The 20160-nt window shown below is 34.5% G+C and overlaps 1 protein-coding gene across 25 annotated transcripts in view; it reads left to right on the forward strand.

Moving 5' to 3' along the window:
- CHD9 (chromodomain helicase DNA binding protein 9) overlaps positions 1 to 20160 on the forward strand; it is a 286203-nt gene that overhangs the window by 204709 nt on the left and 61334 nt on the right. For all 25 annotated transcript variants that reach the window (XR_013530432.1, XR_013530433.1, XR_013530430.1 and 22 more), the window contains 5 exons: positions 261 to 428; positions 1444 to 1623; positions 9068 to 9178; positions 13661 to 13857; positions 14308 to 14507. Coding sequence is in view for 21 of the 25 variants with exons in the window: in XM_078358110.1 (XP_078214236.1) it covers positions 261 to 428; positions 1444 to 1623; positions 9068 to 9178; positions 13661 to 13857; positions 14308 to 14507 (856 nt within the window). In the remaining 4 variants the exon portion in view is untranslated. The remainder of the gene's footprint in view (positions 1 to 260; positions 429 to 1443; positions 1624 to 9067; positions 9179 to 13660; positions 13858 to 14307; positions 14508 to 20160) is intronic.

Genomic DNA, 20160 nt, shown 5'->3' on the forward strand with positions numbered 1-20160 from the left:
CAAGATTCCGTCTCAAAAAAAAGTCCTTTGTGAATTTGTATTCTTTGATATTTAAGCTTATAAACCTAAATTTTAACTTATTCCTGATTGTGGGATTATTTCTTGTTGTGATAAGCTCTGCCTTAATTTCTAGAAAAATGTTATATTGAATTCAATAAAAATGGTCTAAGAATTCTTACATGTTTATATCCCATATATATAGTTTGCTATTACGTGCCTCTTGAGAAAATAATTAAATATGTAACTTTTCATTTTTATAGGCCCAAGCTCGTTGCCACAGAATTGGTCAGAACAAAGCAGTTAAAGTCTACAGACTGGTGACTCGTAACTCATATGAGAGGGAGATGTTTGACCGAGCCAGTTTGAAACTGGGCCTAGATAAGGCTGTATTACAGAGCATGAGTGGAAGAGAAAGTAATGTTGGTGGTGTATGTATATTTTCTTTTTCACTTGAGATTTTTGTGTGTTTTTGTATTTAATTTTACCTCCAATAGTGTATCATTTAGTTTTGGTCCATGCAGAACACTAAATACATTTGTTTTATGCAGGGGGGATTTTCAGGACGGAGCTGTTTAGTTAATACTTTTGAATCCTGTTCTGTCTGTATAGCTCCAGAGCTTATGAATTATAAATGTATTTTCAAGATAAAAATTCTTTGCTCTCTTTTTAGGACATTTGTATGATTGGCATAGCAAAATAGAATTTGTGTTTATATAAACAGTTTTGAAATTTTTTATTTCAGTGTCAAACTACTAGCATTGGCTTTGTCTTGTTATAAATGATGATATTTTAGCTTTCTTTTCCCCGCCTCAAGGTTCTTGCCTAATATCTATCAATAATAGGATCCTAGTTCTGGGCTGGGCACATGGCTCATACCTATAATCTCAGCACTTTGAGAGGCTGAGGTAGGAGAATCAACCTCCTGCTTGAGCCCAGGAGTTTGAGACAAGCCTGGGCAGCATGGCAAGACCCTGTCTCTTTAAAAAACAAAAATTACCTGGGCATGATGGAGCATGCCTATACTCCAAGCTACTTGGGAGGCTGAGGTGGGAGAATCACTTGAGCCCAGGAGGTCAAGGCTGCAGTGAGCTATGTTTGTACCACTGCACTCCAGCATGGATAACAGAGCAAGACCCTGTTTCAAAAAAATAAATTAATAAAGAATCCCAGTATTAAAAAGAACTTTGAAAAAGGTTACCTGACCCTTAGGCCTTATTTTAACCAAAGCCATTCTAGGCAGATGGGTAATTCTTATTTCAAAGAGAGCAAAGAAGAGTCAACAACTTCAATATATTATTTCCATGAATTCCCTCTTATGTGCATCCCAAACCCAAATGCAGTTTAAGCATGCCTCTTTTGTTCTTTGACATCCTTTAGGGATACTTTCTTATTTTACGAACTTTTTAAAAAAAACTATTTTTATGGAAGTTAATTTATCTATAGATTCAACAGCTTTCCAAAAAGGAAATAGAAGACCTTCTTCGAAGAGGTGCTTATGGTGCCATTATGGAGGAAGAAGATGAAGGCTCTAAATTCTGTGAAGAGGATATCGATCAGATTTTACTACGTCGTACAAAAACCATTACAATTGAATCAGAAGGACGTGGGTCAACATTTGCCAAGGTAACAGTGAGGAGTATTTTTAACATAGCAGTGATGTTCATATCCTAACTACTGAAAAAGTTTAATTGTCTCTTACAGTAAATGTTTAAGCATACTGAATTAGCTGAAAAGCAATAATGTATTTTCCTTCATTTTTTTCTGATTTCCAGTATTAATTTCACATGCACTCTTCTGATCCTTGTGAAATAGAATAAATATAATAACTAGAAATAGTTCGAAATGTTAGTGTAGAACATATGAAATCAAAGAAATTTAGAAACTAAACATCTGTATATGCCAAAGGCAAAACAAAATGCAAGTAATGTAAGAGGTTAAATCATGTTACATCAACTTTCATAATTTAAAGAACCTAAAGGAGAGAAAGAATTTCCAATTTCATTTTAAATACTTAGAGTTGGCTGGGTGGGATAGCTCATATCTGTAATCCCAGCACTTTGGGAGGCCAAGGCAGGTGGATGACATCTGAGGTCAGAAGTTTGAGGTCAAAATGGTGAAACTCGGTCTGTATTAAAAATACAGAAATTAGTGTCAGCCACTGCACCCAACCATATTTCTTTTTTCTTTCTCTCTCTCCTTTTTTTTCCCAACCAGTAAATGCTGAACTTACCTCTTCCATTCATCTGAATAGTTTATTTTTGCAGTATTCTGTCTCATCTACACCAATTGCAGAAAACCACACACAAGTTTTCTCTTTTCCACTGAACCTCCTTTCTACATTTCCCTTCTTCCCAATTCCCCTCTCTGCTTTCAATCCAGAAATCTTTCTTTATCTTTATGGGGAACATTGTGGTATAGCAAGAAGTACAGGTGCTGTACCAAAAGTAATGATATCAACCTTCAAATGGAAACTCGCTTGCATTCAGTTAGCAGACTAATAAATTCTTGTGTCAGGTATTTTGATAAATGCCAGGAATACTAAAATGAAAGGATTATAGTTGCTGAAAAAAATAAAGTAGCAAATGATTAATTCTGTATGTTCTGAATAAAGAAAGCCTTTGCAAAGAAAATAACATTCAAGCTGAGTCTTGAGGGAATTGCAGATTTCATTGTTTTACAAAGAAAAAGAGAAAGCCAGCTAAATGAGTCATATGTTGCTAAACTACAAGGAATATTTCAGGATTATAACAGGCATGTATGGATACAGGAGATGAATTACATGAAGATGAAATTGTGAAGGAGTTAGGGAAGTTGAACCCAAATTGTGAAGGGCTTTGTGTGCCATTTTGAGGAATTTGAACTTGATCCTAAGGCAGTTAAGCTTTTAAAGTCCTTCAAGCAGAAATTGGACATAATGCAGTCTGGCTTAGAAGTTTAACTCTATCAGCAGCATGGAGGAACAAGTTGGAAAGGGGAAAGGAGATTATTTAATGGGCTTATGTAGGGAATAATGATGGGTGAACCAGGGTTTTGGAGACCTACTTGAATCAATAGGAGTTGATGACCAGTTAGAAATGTTTAGAAGGAAGAATCAGAAATGACTTGAGGATTTTTTGCTTAAGTATCAAGGAGGGTCACGGTTGTCTTTAAGATAGAGAAGGATATTCATATGGGGAAAATAAAATATTGGAGCCATTGTATTTATGACGTTTACAGGGCATCCAAATGGAGATGTCTAGGAGAGTTGTCTGGGACACAGATACACATTTGGAAATTAGTAAAGAATAAATCAGTAGAAAGTCATTTCTTTTGTTTCCAAAATAAACTTCGCAAAAGTAAAGTACGAGGTTGAGAACCAAAACTAGTCATGATTGAGTAGATGTACGCTGGCTCTAGTTTTTTTCCTGGGAAATCTTATTTAGTTTTGTTTCCTTGGTTCTGTACTCTATGTACAGATATATTTTTCCTCATATTGAAATCTAATTAATATCAAAAAGTATTGGTCATGACTATTGTCCTTGTTGATTAGGCCAAACATAGAGATACTCTCCTTAAAGTTTTTATTGTTTTGTTTTGTTTTTAATTAATGTAGGCATATGCAAAGCATTTAATGAGCACATGTGATTCTTGGCTTCCTCATTTAACATATTAATAATAATGATCATGGAAAGTCAGAAAAACAGGAGTTTGAATTCTAACTCATAAGCTGAGTGACCTTTAACATTAACCTCTTTGAGTCTTGCTTTAAAGAGGAGATCTTAATAATCATACTTGGCCTTTCCGACTTTACTATACAGTGCGATGTAACTATTATTTTACTTAGAGAACTCAACTATACTCTTAATGCTCTGAGAATTGAGATATGCTTAAGTATTTAAATATCTACTTTAAATTCCTCACACCAGGGAGTAAATGTCACATTTGAAAAGAGAGCTGACAAGGTACCACAACAGCTGAGGAAAATCGAGAGTTTGCTCTAGTTGTTTTATAATTTGTTTATTTCCCAAATAATTTGTTCATTCCCATAGTTGTATGGGAATGCTAGTAGATACTGGACATTTGACAAAATGGGATATGGTGTAAAGTTAGTAGTATTTTACACTTTTTCCTGGGATCCAAAGACTTCAGCTCTGCTCAACTATTTTCAGTGATTTGGAGAAATAAAATAATTCCATTCTGTGTTTCTTTGCATTATCAAATAGTATTTAATAAGGAGCTACATATATGCAGCAGGGTCCTTATGAGAATATCTAGACTTAGTACATATTCATCAAATAGAACTCATTATTGGTAACTTAATTTTCAAGTGATGATATCCCTTAAACATTGTTTTGGGAGATTTTTTTTTTTTGAAACTGAGTTTCGCTCTTGTTGCCCAGGCTGGAGTGCAGTGGCACAATGTCTGCTCACCACAACCTCCACCTCCCAGGTTCAAGCTGTTCTCCTGCCTCAGCCTCCCAAGTAGCTGGGATCACAGGCAAGCGCCACCATGCCCAGCTAATTTTGTATTTTTAGTAGAAACAGGGTTTCTCCTTGTTGGTCAGGCTGGTTTCAAGCTTGTGACCTCAGTTTGGCCTCCCAAAGTGCTGGGATTACAGCCACTGAAGCGTAAACGTTTATAGCTGGGTTTTTGTTTTTGTTTTTGTTTTTTGAGACAGAGTCTTGCACTATCTCCCAGGCTGGAGTGCAGTGGTGCGATCTCGGCTCACTGCAGCCTCCGCCTCCCAGGTTCAAGTGATTCTCCTGCCTCAGATTCCCAAGTAGCTGGGATTACAGGCACTCGCCACCATGCCTAGCTATTTTTTTGTATTATTAGTAGGGAGGGAGTTTCACCCTGTTGACCAGGCTGGTCTCAAACTCCTGACCTCGTGATTCACCCATCTCGACCTCCCAAAGTGCTAGATTATAGGCATGAGCCACCATGCCCAGCCCTTCTAATCTGATTTTTAGAAAATTGATAGAGAATAAAATACTTTGAATTGATTAACTTACAAAGGAAAGAAAACCATCTAAATTGTGTTTCAGATGGAATGCTTATTTGTAAGGGCCTTTAATTGGCATCTTCTGCCTTTCTACCACTATCATAGAAAGATGGATTTCGCCATTTAAAAGTTTTCTCTTGCAAGTAATATAGAGATTTAATGGTGGAAGGAATGCATTTTAAGAAGAAAAGTTTAGGGGGAACTAGGATATTAGGATTTAACATTTGGAAGAAGATATACCTGTATTTGATGACGTCTTCTACAACAGGCATCTTCTATAGGCAGAATCACTTGTTATAATCCTTGAGAATCATGTAAGTCATCTTGTAAATAGATTATAGGTTATATGTCAATTAGCAAAAGCCTCTTGAATTATTTAGAAATTTAAAATGCTTTATTTATAAATTAATCATTTGTCTTATAATGAATGTAACAAAATTTATTTAATTCTGAAATATAGTTTCTTCCAGGCAATTTTTTAAAATTATCAGTAGTTACATGATAGCAGACTAAAAATTGTTATACACTGTAGCATAGAATTTTTTTTAGGTAAACAACCAAAAAGTAACACACTTTAAAATCTGACTGTTTTCTTTCAATGACTTCATATTTAATGACACCTCAGGATTTTTTGGTTTTTTTGTTGTTGTTGTTGTTGTTGGGTTTTGTTTTGTTTTCTTTTCTTTTTTCCTTTGAGACAGATCTCACTTTGTCGCCCAAGCTGGAGTACATTTCCTGGGCTTAAGTGATCTTCCTGCCTCAGCCTCCCATGTTGCTGGGACCACAGACACATGCCACCATGCACAGTTAATTTTTTTATTTATAGTGACAGGGTCTTACTTTGTTGCCCAGGCTGGTCTCAAACTCCTGAACTCAAGCAATCCTCCCACCTTAGCCTCCCAAAATGTTAGGATTACAGGCATGAGCCACTATGCCCAGCCTTCTTTTCATGTTCAATGTTCTCCAGTTTATATAGAGTAGATACTCATTTACCAGATTGGTTAAATCTCAAGAGTCATGTACCAATGAAACTGTAGAACAGAATAAAACCCTATGAACTTCATTCAGTAAACTTTTCACTATTCCTGAAAATTGATATGTTTATATTAATGAAAATATTAAAGTATCATGTATCCTTAGTTGTGAGAAATTTATTCTGAAATAGTTAAGGAATGAATTACTTGCATGTAGTTAGATGTCCATTTCTTATACTCATTTATACCAGTATGATGAATTGTTATGACATACTTATTTCATACAGATGATGATAGCTGTGTTGTTTTGTTTTATCAAACTAGTTAGTCTTTGTTCTTTCAAGTTGGATATGAAAGTCAGGACTGGTGGTACATGCCTGTAAGAGGATAAGGCAGGCAGATCACTTAAGGCTGGAAGTGGGAGACCAGCCTAGGCAACAAAGTGAAACTCCATCTCTATGAAAAATTTAAAAATCAGCCAGGCAAGGTGGTGCGTGCTTGTTGTCTCATCTACTTGGGATGCTGTGACAGGAGGACTGCTTGAACCCAAGAGCTAGAGGCTACAATGAGCCATGATCTTACAGCTGCACGGGCAAGAGTGAGATCTTTTTTCTAAAAGAAAAAAAAAGTTGGATATGAGGTTTTATAGTATGTGGTTTCTCATTAAGAGTGTCTCATACTATTTCCTGTTGCCACTATAACAAATTATCACAAAGTTCGTGGCTTAAGACAACACAAACTTTTTCTCTTAACAGTTCTCAATATCAGAAGTCTAACATGTCTTTTACAGGGCTAAAATCAAGGTGTCAGTAGGGCCGGTTCGTTCTGGAAGCTTTAGGGGAGAATCTGTTTCTTATCTCTTCCACTTCCTAAGACTGCCTGCATTCCTTGGCTTGTGGCCACAGTACTCCTATCTTTGCTTCTGTCATGTCATATCCTTTTTCTTTTCTAGAGTCAAATCTCCCACTGCCTCACTCTTGTAAGAACATTTATAATTACGTTTAGGGCCCACTTGGATAATACAAGTTCTCTCTCTATTTCAAGGTCCTTAACTTAATTACATCTGCAAAGTTCCTTTTCCACATAAGACAAAACTTACAAGGTTCCAGGGATTAGAATGAGGTATCTTTGGTGGCCATTATTCAGTTTATCACATGTATCAGTTCAAAGAATTCGCTTTTCAGTAGTTTTTTTTAATATTAAAGCTATAATTTAGAGCAAGCAAAAAAAAAAAAGAAATTTAAATTTATTTCATGAAAACATTTGTTCCTGTCACTTCTGTTTCATAAATATGCCAGCAAAATGCACATTTTTAAACACTTAAAGTATTTAACATTTGCTTTATTTTATATAAGCATCTTAAAAGCAAAGCCTCAAAAGAATACTAGATGGAATGAATGAGTACATTTATTACTTGGTAAGCAATAACATGAACAGAATCTGAAGTTCAGCAAGAGGCATTTAGCCTTTCAATTTTTGGGTTTTTCAGACTTTTTTTTTTTATTTGAGACAGACAGGTTCTTGTTTTCTTGCCAGACTGGAGTACAGTGGTGCACTCATGGCTCACTACAGCCTTGACCTCTAAACCTCCTGGGCTTAAGTGATCTACCCACCTCAGCCTCCCAAGTAGCTGGTACTGCAGGCATGTACCATCACACCAGGCTAATTTTTAAAAAATTATTATAGAGATGGGGTCTCACTATGTTGCCCAGGCTGGTCTTGAATTGTGGGCTCAAGCACTCCTCCTGCCTTTGCCTCCCAAAGTGTTGGAATTTACAGGTGTGAGCCACCATGCCCAGCTTGGATGTTTTATAAAGTTTTAAACTACAGATACAGACAGTATTCACCAGTTAACAACTCATACTTAATTTGTCTCATCACACCTCCCACTTTTTCATATTGTTTTGAAGCAAATACCAGATATCATATCATCACCTTTACATGTTTCCATATGTATTATTAAAAATAAAGACTTAAACATAACTATAATACACATTTAAAAATAAAATAAAATGTAATTCATTGGTATTAATTATCCAGTGCTTAAATTGATAGTTATCTTGAATGTCAAACATGCTTGTTTGCTTTTAACGGTTTTATTTTTTTTAAGTGGGATTTTTCTGGATTTAAAAAAATTCTATCAAGATTTTTTTTTAATTAAGATTTTTATCTTTTTATTATATCCCTGATAATTGGGCATTATCTTAAAACCATTTACCACTATTTTCCTTTGAAAATCATTTTAAGTGACCATATTCTTCCATTTGTTTTTATAAAAATTGACATGCATTTTTCAGGACCTTTTCTTAACACATTGTGTATCTTCAATGCTCCTTTAATTTTTATAAAGCATTTTTGTGACTTTTTTTGATGAGGCCTATTTACAGTGATTTAAGTTGTAAGTAATGGTTATCAGACCACAAGTTATAGAGTTGAAGTGTCATCTTTAAAATTTTTTCCAACTAAAAGATTTTATAATTTCCATGGCATTTGCAAAAATAAGTCACTTATATTTTCTTCTTTTGCTCCTCAGTATTTTCTAAAATTTGTACAATGGTTATTCAGTGTTTCTGTGGTAATGAAGAATTTTTCTTTTTTGTGCATGTTTGGGATACAAGTTTTTTAAAATGACAATGATTTATTTTTCTTTTTTTCCCATATCCTGTGTTACATTTCCTTTAGGAGATATATCTTTCTGAAAATGTGGTGGAAATAAAATAGAAATATACCAGAAAATGAACTCTAGCGCAGGCAGCTTTTTGAAATTCTTGTTCTCTAACCTAATTTCTTAACTGTCTCGTAGTGTTTTTAGAAAACGTATCTCTGTTCTGTGTAGCCTTCACCCCAAAAAAATTTGATCCTTGCTTACCAAAAGTATGAGTTAACCAACAGCAATACCTTATTTAATTCTTCTCCTAACTTCAGCCTGTATTTGCATTAAGCCTTTCTCTTAAGCAGATGCAGTGCTATGTTTCAGACCACTGAATTTGAAACACTCTTTGATGTATGTGTGTGCAGAATTCAAATTCTATCCATAGTAAACGTGAAGAGATAATGTTTTAAGTGTACTTTGATAGATTTTTCCTCTAAAACTGCCATTATGTATTTCAGGCAAGTTTTGTGGCATCTGGAAACCGGACAGATATTTCTTTAGATGATCCCAACTTCTGGCAAAAATGGGCTAAAAAGGCAGAAATAGATATAGAGGCCATCAGTGGCAGAGTAAGTATTTTTATCCCTCTAAAATAAACTTGCTTTGGGGATACTTTGGCAATAGTATTGCAGTATTTTAAGGTGTTCAATTATGCAGTTACTAAAACAAATTTCTGCATATATAAATTGAAATAGGGTAGCTGAATGAGCTGGGTCAGGTACTCCTTCAATGTAATATGGATGATATCTCCCATGATGGGTTATCCTACCGGCATTTAACTTTTGGATATAATTTACATTCTTAAAAATATTATATGTTTTTTAAATTTTTTAATGTCTTCAAATCATGGATTACATTTAATTTTCTTTTTAATGTTGTTTTCTTAGTGTCAGAACCCATTAATGATGATCTAGTAAAATATAAATAAAATGCGAAAAAAGGCAGTCAAGAAAGTGGCATATTTTTAAGTTTCTCTTATGACTTCCCTTGAGCTAAGAGAAGGCCAAAGTGCTAAAATAGACTTTATGGAACTGATAATAAAAGCATAACTGCTTATTTACTGAAGACACACTTGTCTAATAATTATATCAGAATCAATGTTTTTGAGTCTTACCAATTATCAAAATAACAGCTTTCTGATTAAAGGAATTTTATATTAAGCACTGATGCATTGGATCTTTTGATAGATAGGCTTTTACAATGTAAAGCTTTACAATTAGGAGTAACACCACTACTATTCATAATTATTACTGTTGAATGCATTTTGGAAATATATGTAATTCTCTGTGAAACAAATAAGTAAATTTGAAAAGATAATTATAAAAATATTATTGGCATATGGCATGTTCATATACCTAAACAAGTAGTGGGGTCTGCAAAACGCTATAAACATTCATAAGCGAGTTTAGTGAATTAACTGGATAGAAGATAAACATGCTATTGAGACTTCCTAAATATCAGTACTAACAGAAGTAGGAAAACATAATGCAATAGGATATCTACTTCACAGTAGGAAAAAAAAGTTAATGGAACGCTTAAGAATATACCTAAAGAAAGATGTGTTTGATTTCTGTAAAATGAAATTTGGTTGGGAGATGTGTCCATTGGGAATATTTTAAACATTTTAACAGTTTGTTTGTAAACATAGAAATTTTAACACAGATGTGATGCAGTACAAATGAAAATGTGAAACAATTTTTCTTATAACTAGACAAAATAATTTTAAATTTTTGTTGGAAGAATATTTGATGCACTCTTAGGAATCTGTCCTACAGCAATAAGCATACATGTACAATCATAATATAGTACAATGATACTCATTGCAGCATTTTTTGTTACAGCAAAAATTTAGAAACTAAAGTTTCTATACAGGAGCAATGGTACATTCATACTGTCTAATGCAATAATTAAAAAATAATTATGGACATTCTTATGTAACATCTGTTGTGGGCTAACAGATCTCCAAGACAGAGAAAGAGAGAGATGCAAAATGATACTTAAAATGTGATCTCTATTTATGATTTTTTAACACTATATATTTGTAATTACATTCTGGTGGGTAAGAAAGTAGTAAACAAATATGTAAGATAATTTGGGAGTGAGGAAAATAAAGCAGTAAGATGGTAGAGAATGCTGGAGAAGGAGAATTAAATTAGGTAAAGTGATCAAGGGAGGTCACTGCAAAAGGATATCTGCACTGAGACTTGAATGATGAGAAAGAGCCAACACACTGTGATGTCAGGAAAAGCTTTGAGAGAGAAGGAATGGCATTGAGACACTGTTGGAAATAAGCTTAGTGTATTCTAGAAGCAAGGACAGTTAGTGAGCATGGTGATAATAGGTGAGGTCAGAGACTAAAGACATGGGCCAAATCAGCAGGGCCTTGAAAATTATTTTAAGGAGTTAAGGATTTTGTAAATAAACCTATATACGCATATAGTCATTTAATACTAGTGCAGCAACATTTTAAAATATATACTTTCGTAAAAAATTAAAGACTTTTCTGAAAATGTACAATAAAGGCTGACATTACTGTATGTTAAAGTGTCTAAATATGTTAATACAGTTGGGTACAGTGGCTCATTCCTGTATAATCCCAGCATATCAGGAGGCTGAGGCAGGAGGCTTGCTTAAGGCTAGGAGTTTAAGACCAGCCTAGGCAACATAGCGAGACCCTGTTCTCTCCAAAAAAAAAAAAAAAAAAAAAAATTAAAATTAGCTTAGCTAGGCATGGTTGTGTATAATTGTAATCCTAGGTACAAATGAGGCTGAGGCGTGAGGATGGCTTGAGCCCAAGAGTTCAAGGCTACAGTGAGCTTTGATTGTGCCATTGCATTCCAGCCTGAGTGACAGCAAGAACCTATCTCTAAAAAAGAAAAAATAAATTAAAAAATATATATATTAATACAAAACAACAATAGTTTAAAAAGTATGGTACCGATGGAAAGATACAAAGCAAGGAATAGGATAAAAACAGAAAAAGATCAAAGTATAAGTTTATTAAATATACAAATAGTACTAAAGAAAGATGATTTAATAAATGGTGATTAGGATATTGGGTTAGCATTGGGGAGGAGTGTTATAATCATGTGCTCTATACCAAGTAAACCAATTTGTGATAAAAAAATTTTAAGTGTTTTTTAATTAAAACATGAAAAATAGAATTAGATTTCTTTTCACAAATATTTGTGTGGGAAAACATTCTAAATTAGATATTACAAAGGAAGTGATTGGTATATTTAACTATACAAGACAGAATTATGTAATGGAAAAATGAAAGCACAGTCAAACTGGTGACACTATTTGTAGCAAACACGTCTATGAAAGTTAATGTTTCTAGTATATAAAAGCTAATTAAGTTGATCCGAAATTTATCAAATCTCAAAAGAGTTGGGGAAAAAGACATTTGAAAATTTACTTAAGAAAAAAAATCATTAGTTTTTTTTTTCTTAAAGAAAGTGGGAAGGGGAAAAGAGGAAAAGGGACAACTCTTTCTTACAAAAGAATTCCATTTAATAAATATAGAAGGAATGAAGGAAATAAAAAATCACCATGAATCAACTATAGTAATAATTGTAGCATAGAAGATCCATCAGTAAATTCTAAAACTAGTGGGTAAAAGTTTAAGGAGACACAAGATATTTATGTGTCTTCAAAGTATATCTTCCAAAATATTATTTATTAATTCCAAAGGAAAACTAGTAACTTCACAGCGGCGAAGCTTGGAAAAAGTTAACATCACTTGTCATAGGATATCACATGCCCCCTTAAATATAATGCACTCCATACATACTATGGCCTACCAGGACCTTTATGGTCTAGTCCCTGCTTTCTCTCCTACCGTTTGTCCTCTTCTGCTCTAGGACATAAGTATTTCCTGAACATCTGATGCCATTTCAGGTCCCTTGCTCTTTCCTCTATTTATGATGCTATCTCCTCCCTGACTGCCTGGCAAACTACTTTTAATTCTTTAGAAAGTTTTTCTAGTATCACTACTTTGTGGCATTTTCTCTGACTATGATACCTCTTGTATCATAAAATATTTCATCCTGAATAGCATTCATTTAGTTAAACATTTGTCTCTGTAACTAAAACTTTGGATTCCTTATGAGTAGAAACTGCCTTATTCATCATTATATCCACAGTCCATTACATAGGGCCTAGCTTAGAGAAGTTTCTCAATAAAAATAAAAAGTATGTTAACTTATTTTGAATAAATTAAGCAGAATTAAACGTAGTGAAGTTGATGCAATTACTGCTTTGCTTTTTGTATATTATTTAAGTCTTTTGGAAAGCACTGTAAAATATTTATCACCTTTGGCCTGGCACAGTGGCTCACGTCTATAATCCCAGCACTTTGGGAGGCCAAGGCGGGTGGATCAAGAGGTCAAGAGATCGAGACCATCCTGGTCAACATGGTGAAACCCTGTCTCTACTAAAAATACAAAAATTAGCTGGGCATGGTGGCGCACGCCTGTAGCCCCAGCTACTCAGGAGGCTGAGGCAGGAGAATTGCCTGAATCCAGGAGGCGGAGGTTGCGGTGACCCGAGATCGCACCCATTGCACTCCAGCCTGGGTAACAAGAGCGAAACTCTGTCTCAAAAAAAAAAAAAAATTATCACCTTTGACCAGTATTTCCATTTCTGGATACTTTCTTTCTTTTGAATGTATCTTTAGAATAAACTTAAGCCACAAAGATTTACTTTAGTATTATTTATTTTAAAAATGAAGAACAATCTAAATTGTGAACTAGATGAAATTACAAGACATAAATTCAGTTTAAAATATTTTATGGTTATAATTTTATATTAATATTAAATATTAGATTATTTTTATTCTGTGACTATAATGTCATACAATTTTATATGTTTGATACTAAGAATTCTAAAGGAAGATAAGAAATTCTAAGTTAACTAGATAGGTTGGTGAAATTGTTAGTAATTTCTTTTTGTCTTTCTGTAACTGTACAGTTTTAAAAGTAAAAATGTAGAACACTGTTAAAAGCAAAATTATAAAAGATCCTTCAAATAATAGCTGTTCTGTTTTACAGAACAGCTTGGTTATTGACACTCCAAGAATTAGGAAGCAAACAAGACCTTTTAGTGCCACAAAAGATGAATTGGCTGAATTATCTGAAGCTGAAAGTGAAGGAGATGAAAAGCCTAAACTCCGGAGACCCTATGACCGTTCCAATGGCTATGGAAGAACTGAATGCTTTAGAGTTGAGAAAAACCTGCTAGTTTATGGGTAAAACATTGTTTTTAATGTTTGCTATAAGCAGTCTGGTATGTAGTGTTACAGAAAATATATACTGGGTTTTAAGTACATTTTTTATCTTCTTAGTATTATTAAAATTTACTTTTAAAGTACACTATGTTTAGCATATATTTAAGAGCAGAATGATGAGATTATCATTAAGTATTTAAATTGTAAAAGTATAACTGAAGTCAAACTTCTTGCGTCTTAAATTTGCATATTCAGTAATACAAATTCGATGTTATCCATTATTGAATAAAATATATTAGAAATTACTGTACCATTGCTCTACATTTTATACATGGACACGGAAGACTTAATTAGCAAAAATGACCTTTTTATTATTTTTTTTTTTTTTAGTTTTTTATATCTTTTATCTATGAGTTAGATTTTTCTTTAGAACTTGACTTAACATCAATTAACTATACCCTTTTTAACCAGGTGGGGCCGATGGAGAGAGATTCTATCTCATGGCCGTTTTAAAAGGCAGTTAAATGAACACGATGTAGAAATAATTTGCCGAGCCCTCTTAGCATATTGCCTTATTCACTACCGAGGAGATGAGAAGATTAAAGGTTTCATATGGGATCTTATTACTCCGACTGAAGATGGGCAGACACGAGAGCTACAGAATCATCTAGGTAAGAACGTTGTTTGTTTGCTTTTAAAATTTACTTTTAGTTATATAAGTAATATTTAACATATTCTCCTATAAAATATAAAAGCATTACAAATAATATTAAGGAGACTTAATCTTCGTTCCCAATTCAAGTTCCAGCTTCAGAAAATCCCAGTGTTATCAGTTTGGTGGATTTTACATATTGTTACCAAATATGTAGCTGTTTGGAATTGATGACCCAACAGTATGTCTTAGAGGTCTTTTCATCTATGTTCATATATATCTATCTAATTTTTTAAGTTCTGTTTAGTATTCCATAGTATGGATATCCCAAAATTTGTTTAGCATCTCCTTTAATGATGGTATTTAGGTTGTTTCAATTTTAGACAATTAAAAAACAAGTTTCAGAGAAGGTCCATGTACCTTCCTCCTTGTGCATGCAAATAAATCTTTCACTAAAGTAGATACCAAAAATGGAATTATTAAGGTATAGCTTATATAAATCTTTATTACCAAAAATGTGGTCTCTGTGTCAGTAGCATCAGGATCTTCTGGAAGCTTCTTAGAAATGCAGAATCTTAGGCCTCAGATTTACTGAATCATAATCTGCATTTTAACAAGATTCGTAGGAATTAGTTTGAGAAACATATTAAAGTTTGAGAAACATTGATATGCATTTTAAATTTTCATAATACTTTTTATTTATTTTAGACAGAGTTTTTGCTCTGTCACCCAGGTTAGAGTACAGTGATGCAAACATGGCTCACTGCAGCCTTGACCTCCTGGGCTTAAGCCATCCTTCTGCCTCAACCTTCTGAGTAGCTGGGACCACAGGCCTGTAGCACCACAACCAGCTTTTTAAAAATTTTTTATATTGTAGAGTTAGGGTCTTACCATGTTGCCCAGACTGGTCTTGAACTCCTGGGCTCAAGCAATCCTTCCACCTCAGCCACCCAAAGTGCTGGGACTATACACATGAGCCAGCATGCCCGGCCTAAATTTTCATTATACTTTACTTTGCTGTCCAAATGGTTATGCCAGTTTACAGTCCTATCAGAGGTATATGCTGGTACTTTTTTTTCCTCAGCCTTGCTAACAGAGCATTCTTTTCTGCATGAAATATTCTTTATAGCATAAAATAACTGAATTTTCAGTAAAAATAAAAAATTACTATGTCCTTAAATTTGTTAAAATTTTATTCTATTTAATCAAAAAGTATCTATTGAATGCCTGGTGTGTGTTTCTTGTGCAAGGTATTGAAAAGATAAGAAGAAACAAGATAGACAAGATCCCTGACTCATGAACCTTGCATTCTATTTTTTTTTTTTTTTTTTTTGCGGGCCTTCGTGATGCTTTGTTTTAATTATGAACCTTGCATTCTAACCAGGTTGACAGACATAAAAATGTATGTTAGTTACAGATTGTGGTAATTACTGTTAAGTAAATAAACTATTGAGATGGAAAACAGAAAGCACCCATTTTAGATAGGGTGGTCAATGTAGGCCTGTTTTAATAGGAGACAATGAATTTAATTAATGTGGAGACCTGACTTCTAGGTAGATGGAAGAATCACACAAATATAATTTCACTCTTTCTTGAAACTCCACTAGAAAAAAGTAAGTCTCTATGCTTAATAAACTCTGTAGAATAAAATAACCTGGATGCCAGAACAAATAAATTATGGGCTTAGGAGTGAATAGAGAGGTATCCAGCACCCCAGTAGTTCTCAACCAAAGATGATTTTCTGCCTCAGTTCCATCCCTATCACAGACAGTCACAACCTTGAGCATGCTATTGGCATCTAGTGGGTAGAGGCTAGGAGTTCACAGATAGCCCGTCCACAATGAAGAACTATCCTGCTCAAAATGCCATAGTGCCAAGATTGAAACCTGCTATAACCTAAAAGAAATTGAAAAGTTATTAACCAATTGCAGTGTGGGGTCTGGGGACTTTATTTTTGTGTTTTGTGACAGGGTCTCATAATTCTCTTGTCTAAACTGGAGTGTCGTGGCGTGAACACAATTCAATGCAGCCTCAACCTGCTGGGCTCAAGCGAGCCTCCTCCCCTATAGCTAGGAGTACCGGTGCATACCACCATACCTGGCTGCATTTTTTTTTTTTTTTTTAAGAGATGGAGTCTCACTTTGTTGCTCAGGCTTGTCTCCAATTCCTGGGCTCAAGTGATCCTCCTGCCTCAGCCTCCCAAAGTGCTGTGGGGGCTTTATTCAGATCCTGATTGAAACAAACAACCCAGAGGAAATTTTTTATTATCTTTATTAACTAATTGAAATTTTGAATACCAAATATTAAGAAGTTATCATTGCATTCCTTAGGGCTGATAATAGTATTGCAGTTATTTTAATGGAGGCTTTATCACTAAATAGATACATTTATTAAATTAGATTTAGATATCACTGAATATCTTTTAGATATTGCTGAAAGATACTTTTGATATTTATGAATGAAATGATTGATTTCTTACATTTACTTCAAAATAATATGAAAGGTTGGGGGTGAACAAAATTGGCCATGACTTGATAATTATTGAAAGTGGATAATGGGACGTGGGGTTTCATCATGCTATTCTGTCTACTGTTGTATATGCTTGTGTTCTATAATTTTTAAATAAGCATACATTCTCAAAAATGGAAAGAGAATGGAAGAGGAAACTGCAACAAGATTTTGGAAGCTGGGAGCAAATATGTTAGTGGTAACTGATTTAACCAACCTGAGATAGCAGAATCTTAGGTCAACACTGGGAAAAGGCAAACTGTTTTGCTTTACAGATTTCCCAAATGTCTTAAGAATTTGTGACATCGGGAACCTCTGGAAGTGGATGTAAAAGGATATAGGCTTTCATTCAAAGCAGCCTAAAAAGGGCCCTAAATACCCTCCAGTTCCATGTAGCCAGGATGAAAACTGACTCAAAGTTTTTCTCTGGAGAGAGTAAAATAGAAGTCTGGGTGGCACTGGTAGTTGAGGTGTGGAGCTACTAAATAGGGCTTAAATGACTATGTGCATACTGGATGATTTATTACTCAAGGAAGAAAACTAAAGGGCTTGCCCCAAACCTAAGGATAATGGCAGGGGAAAAAAACCCAGCCAGTTTTCCTTCAGTAAGCCCACAATCACTATGCTCCATCCCTTCTGTCTTCCTATCACCTTTTTTATTTGTCACACTTAAATAAGAGTGAACACAGCCAAGGATTATTAGGCATCTCAGGAAAGACTCTAACATGAAAGACAGAGACAGAAAACCATTTCTTTTGGTTTCTGTCTCTATCTTACAGGCCCAGTGGCTCACCCCTGTAATCCCAGCACTTTGGGAGGCTGAGGTGAGCAGATCACTTGAGGTCAGGAGCTCAAGACCAGCCTGGCCAACATGGTGAATTCCCTTCTCTACTAAAACTATAAAAGTTAGCCAACCACAGTGACACGCGCCTGTAATCCCAGCTACTCAGGAGGCTGAGGCATGAGAATCGCTTGAACCCAGGAGGCAGAGGTTGCAGTGAACCGAGATCACACTACTGCACTCCAGCCTGTGTGACAGAGCAAGACTGTGTCTCAAAAAACCATTAAATTGAACTTGAAGGAAACAAGGATTACAAAAAGGAGCACAACTTTTTTTGAACTATCATTAATATCTTCGAAGATACTTCAGATATGCCATGACTTCAAAAGAATAAGGTGCTGTAAAAACAGTGAAAGCAGAAACCTATAAATTATAACAACATGTAATGAAATGAAAAAGTAAAAAGAAGATTGAATGTTGAATCTGAGAAAATCTTGTTCGGAAGAAAATTGGAAATACAGAATATCTATAGATTTTATTAGGAAAATTTAAGCATGTACATTTTTAAATATGTACTGTTTTCAAACCAACAAGGGTGGAGAAGATTGGAATACAGAACTGTTTATCATTCTAGCAAAACAAAGAAAGAAGGAAGGTATGATAAAATTCAATAAAATTGTAAAAATAAATATATAAATATATGTAAGCAGCCTATGTATATCTTCACCTGTCAAAAGAGAAAAATTGTTAGATGGGAGGAAAATAAACATTTTTATACTTTAAAGAGATATTATTAAACACCAAACAAGGAGCTTAAAAACGGATTTAGTAAAAACCAAACCATACAAATACTAAACCAAACAAAATGTTGTAGTACCATTAACATAGAACAAAGTGAATTTAAGATGGAAGGTATCAATTGGGATTAAAAAAAAGAAAGGGACACTACCTAATAATCAAAAACAATAATCCGTAAAAGAAACTATAACAAGAATGAGCTTATATGCATCTGATAAAATAGCCTTAAAATGTAAAGGCAAAAAAAAACCTGCCAAAATTATAAGGAAAAATTGTCAAATCTACATAGTGTTTCTACGTACCATTGTAGTAGAGCACCCACCTGGTATAAAATGGCAGAAGGTAAATGAGGTACAAGAGGAGGAGTCAAAACTGCATTATTAATAATTGTGAAAAATTATAAGCAAAACAGCTTCAATATCATAGAAGACTAATAAATATGAGGTGGTATAGTCATGCAATAAATTATTATTTTTTTTTTTTTTGAGACGTAGTTTTGCTCTTGTTACCCAGGCTGGAGTGCAATGGCCCGATCTCAGCTCACCGCAAACTCCGCCTCCTGGGTTCAGGCAATTCTCCTGCCTCAGCCTCCTGAGTAGCTGGGATTACAGGCACACGCCACTGTGCCCAGCTAATTTTTTGTATTTTTAGTAGAGACGGGGTTTCACCATGTTGACCAGGATGGTCTCAATCTCTTGACCTGGTGATCCACCCGCCTCAGCCTCCCAAAGTGCTGGGATTACAGGCATGAGCCACTGCACCCGGACCTTGCAATAAATTATTATACAGAAACTAAAATAGACAAAATAGAGGCTCATGAGTCAACCAGGATAAATCTTTTAAAAATTCAGAGTAATAAATAAATTATCGGCTTACATTTATAAAATATCTGAAGACTTATATACTAAATACTTATCCAACATAGGTAATAATCGTATTATAAGTAAAACATGCATGGAATGGAAAAACAAATTCAGGGTAGTAGTAATCTCTAGGAAGGAATGAGTGATTTGATAGGAGAAGACTACGTAAGGACTTCAAGTATGTATGTATTGTTTCCTTTAATAAAAATACTAAGCATTCGTGACCAGCCTAGCCAACATGGTGAAACCCTGTCTCTACTAAAAACATTAGCTGGGTGTGGTGGTGCATGCCTGTAATCCCAGCTACTCAGGAGGCTGAAGCAGGAGAATCACTTGAACCCAGGAGGCAGAGTTTGTGGTAAGCCAAGAATTGCATCACTGCACTCCAGTCTGAGCAATAGAACGAGACTCCATCTCAAAAAATAAATAAATAAATAAATAAAATAAATAAATATGGACTATGAGAGCATGAAGAATGGCAATACTTTTTCTAGTTTTTAAATATTTCACAACAAATAACTCAGAACTAAAATGAATTTAGCTCTCTTAAACAGGATGGCTAACCTAATCTATCTAAATCTATTTTGAAAAGCAAGAGTAGAGGGCAAAACATATGTATTTTCTAGGAAAGCAAAATTAAAGCAGAGGGCATAGGTTTGATATTTTAGTTTTTACATTTGTAAAAAAATCTGTTTTGGAATGAAAAGGTAATCAGAATGATT

Source organism: Callithrix jacchus, chromosome 20, assembly GCF_049354715.1.
Source record: "Callithrix jacchus isolate 240 chromosome 20, calJac240_pri, whole genome shotgun sequence".
Taxonomy (NCBI): domain Eukaryota; kingdom Metazoa; phylum Chordata; class Mammalia; order Primates; family Cebidae; genus Callithrix; species Callithrix jacchus.